The 852-nt window shown below is 61.3% G+C and overlaps 1 protein-coding gene across 1 annotated transcript in view; it reads left to right on the forward strand.

Annotated features, from left to right (window-relative positions):
• LOC104407236 (transmembrane protein 17A-like) overlaps nucleotides 1-852 on the forward strand; it is a 1,722-nt gene that overhangs the window by 486 nt on the left and 384 nt on the right. Inside the window, 2 exon segments of the mRNA XM_010016460.1 lie at nucleotides 233-387; nucleotides 805-848. Of these exon segments, the coding sequence (XP_010014762.1) occupies nucleotides 233-387; nucleotides 805-848 (199 nt within the window).

Here is an 852-nt window from a genome sequence, read left to right on the forward strand (position 1 = left end):
TGACCCGCACTGAGCAGGAGAGAGGGCACCCTCCTCAAGCTTAATGGGTCCCCCACAAGACACAATGGCTTGCCTCTGGCTCGCAGAAATGAGAACCACCATTGAACTCTAGGCAGGGAAGGTTAAAGTGGTAGGGCAGAGTGGGCAGCAGCATGGGCATGGGGCACAGGGAGCTGGGCCTGGAGCACGGGGGATGGTGCAGAGGGGATGGGACACTGGGCATGGGATGCAGGTGTCAGAGCTGGCTGGGATGAGGCTGTGCCCCTGTTCCAGTATCACCTCTTGCCTGGGCACTACCAGTTCCTGCTGGTCACCACCTTCTTCATCCTCTTGCTGTGTGAGGGACCCCGCCTCTACCTGGGCTACATGGGGAACCTGCAGGAGAAGGTAAGCACCATCTCTGCCCTGGCGTCAAGTCCCCTGTTCCTGGTGAGGGATGGCGCTGCTGTGGCTTTGCTGGATGTCCCCTCACTCAGGATCTGAACACCCAGGAAAACTCATTCCTCCTGGAGTCCTGCCTGGAGCTGTCCTGGAAGGGAACCACAGGGGCAGGCAGGACCTGGAGGCAGGGGACAAGGAATCCGGTCGCGCTCCTGCTGTACCCTTCCCGGTGCTGTGGGTGCGATGCTCCAGCATTGGGCTCAACAGTGTCTGAACATGCGCAGGCACACCCTCATGTGGCAGCGACGTACCCAGTGCCCAAGCCAGCAAAGTGGTGGATGCAGGGAGCTCCTGGGGCAGAGAGGGTCCCCCCACACCCCACTGACAGCCTCTGCACCCATGTCACCAGCTCTGCTCCTGCAGGTGCCAGAGCTGGCCGGGTTCGTCCTGCTCTCCTTCCTGATCCAGCTC

Source organism: Nestor notabilis, unplaced genomic scaffold (genome assembly GCF_000696875.1).
Source record: "Nestor notabilis isolate BGI_N333 unplaced genomic scaffold, ASM69687v1 scaffold14556, whole genome shotgun sequence".
In the NCBI taxonomy this organism is placed as follows: domain Eukaryota; kingdom Metazoa; phylum Chordata; class Aves; order Psittaciformes; family Psittacidae; genus Nestor; species Nestor notabilis.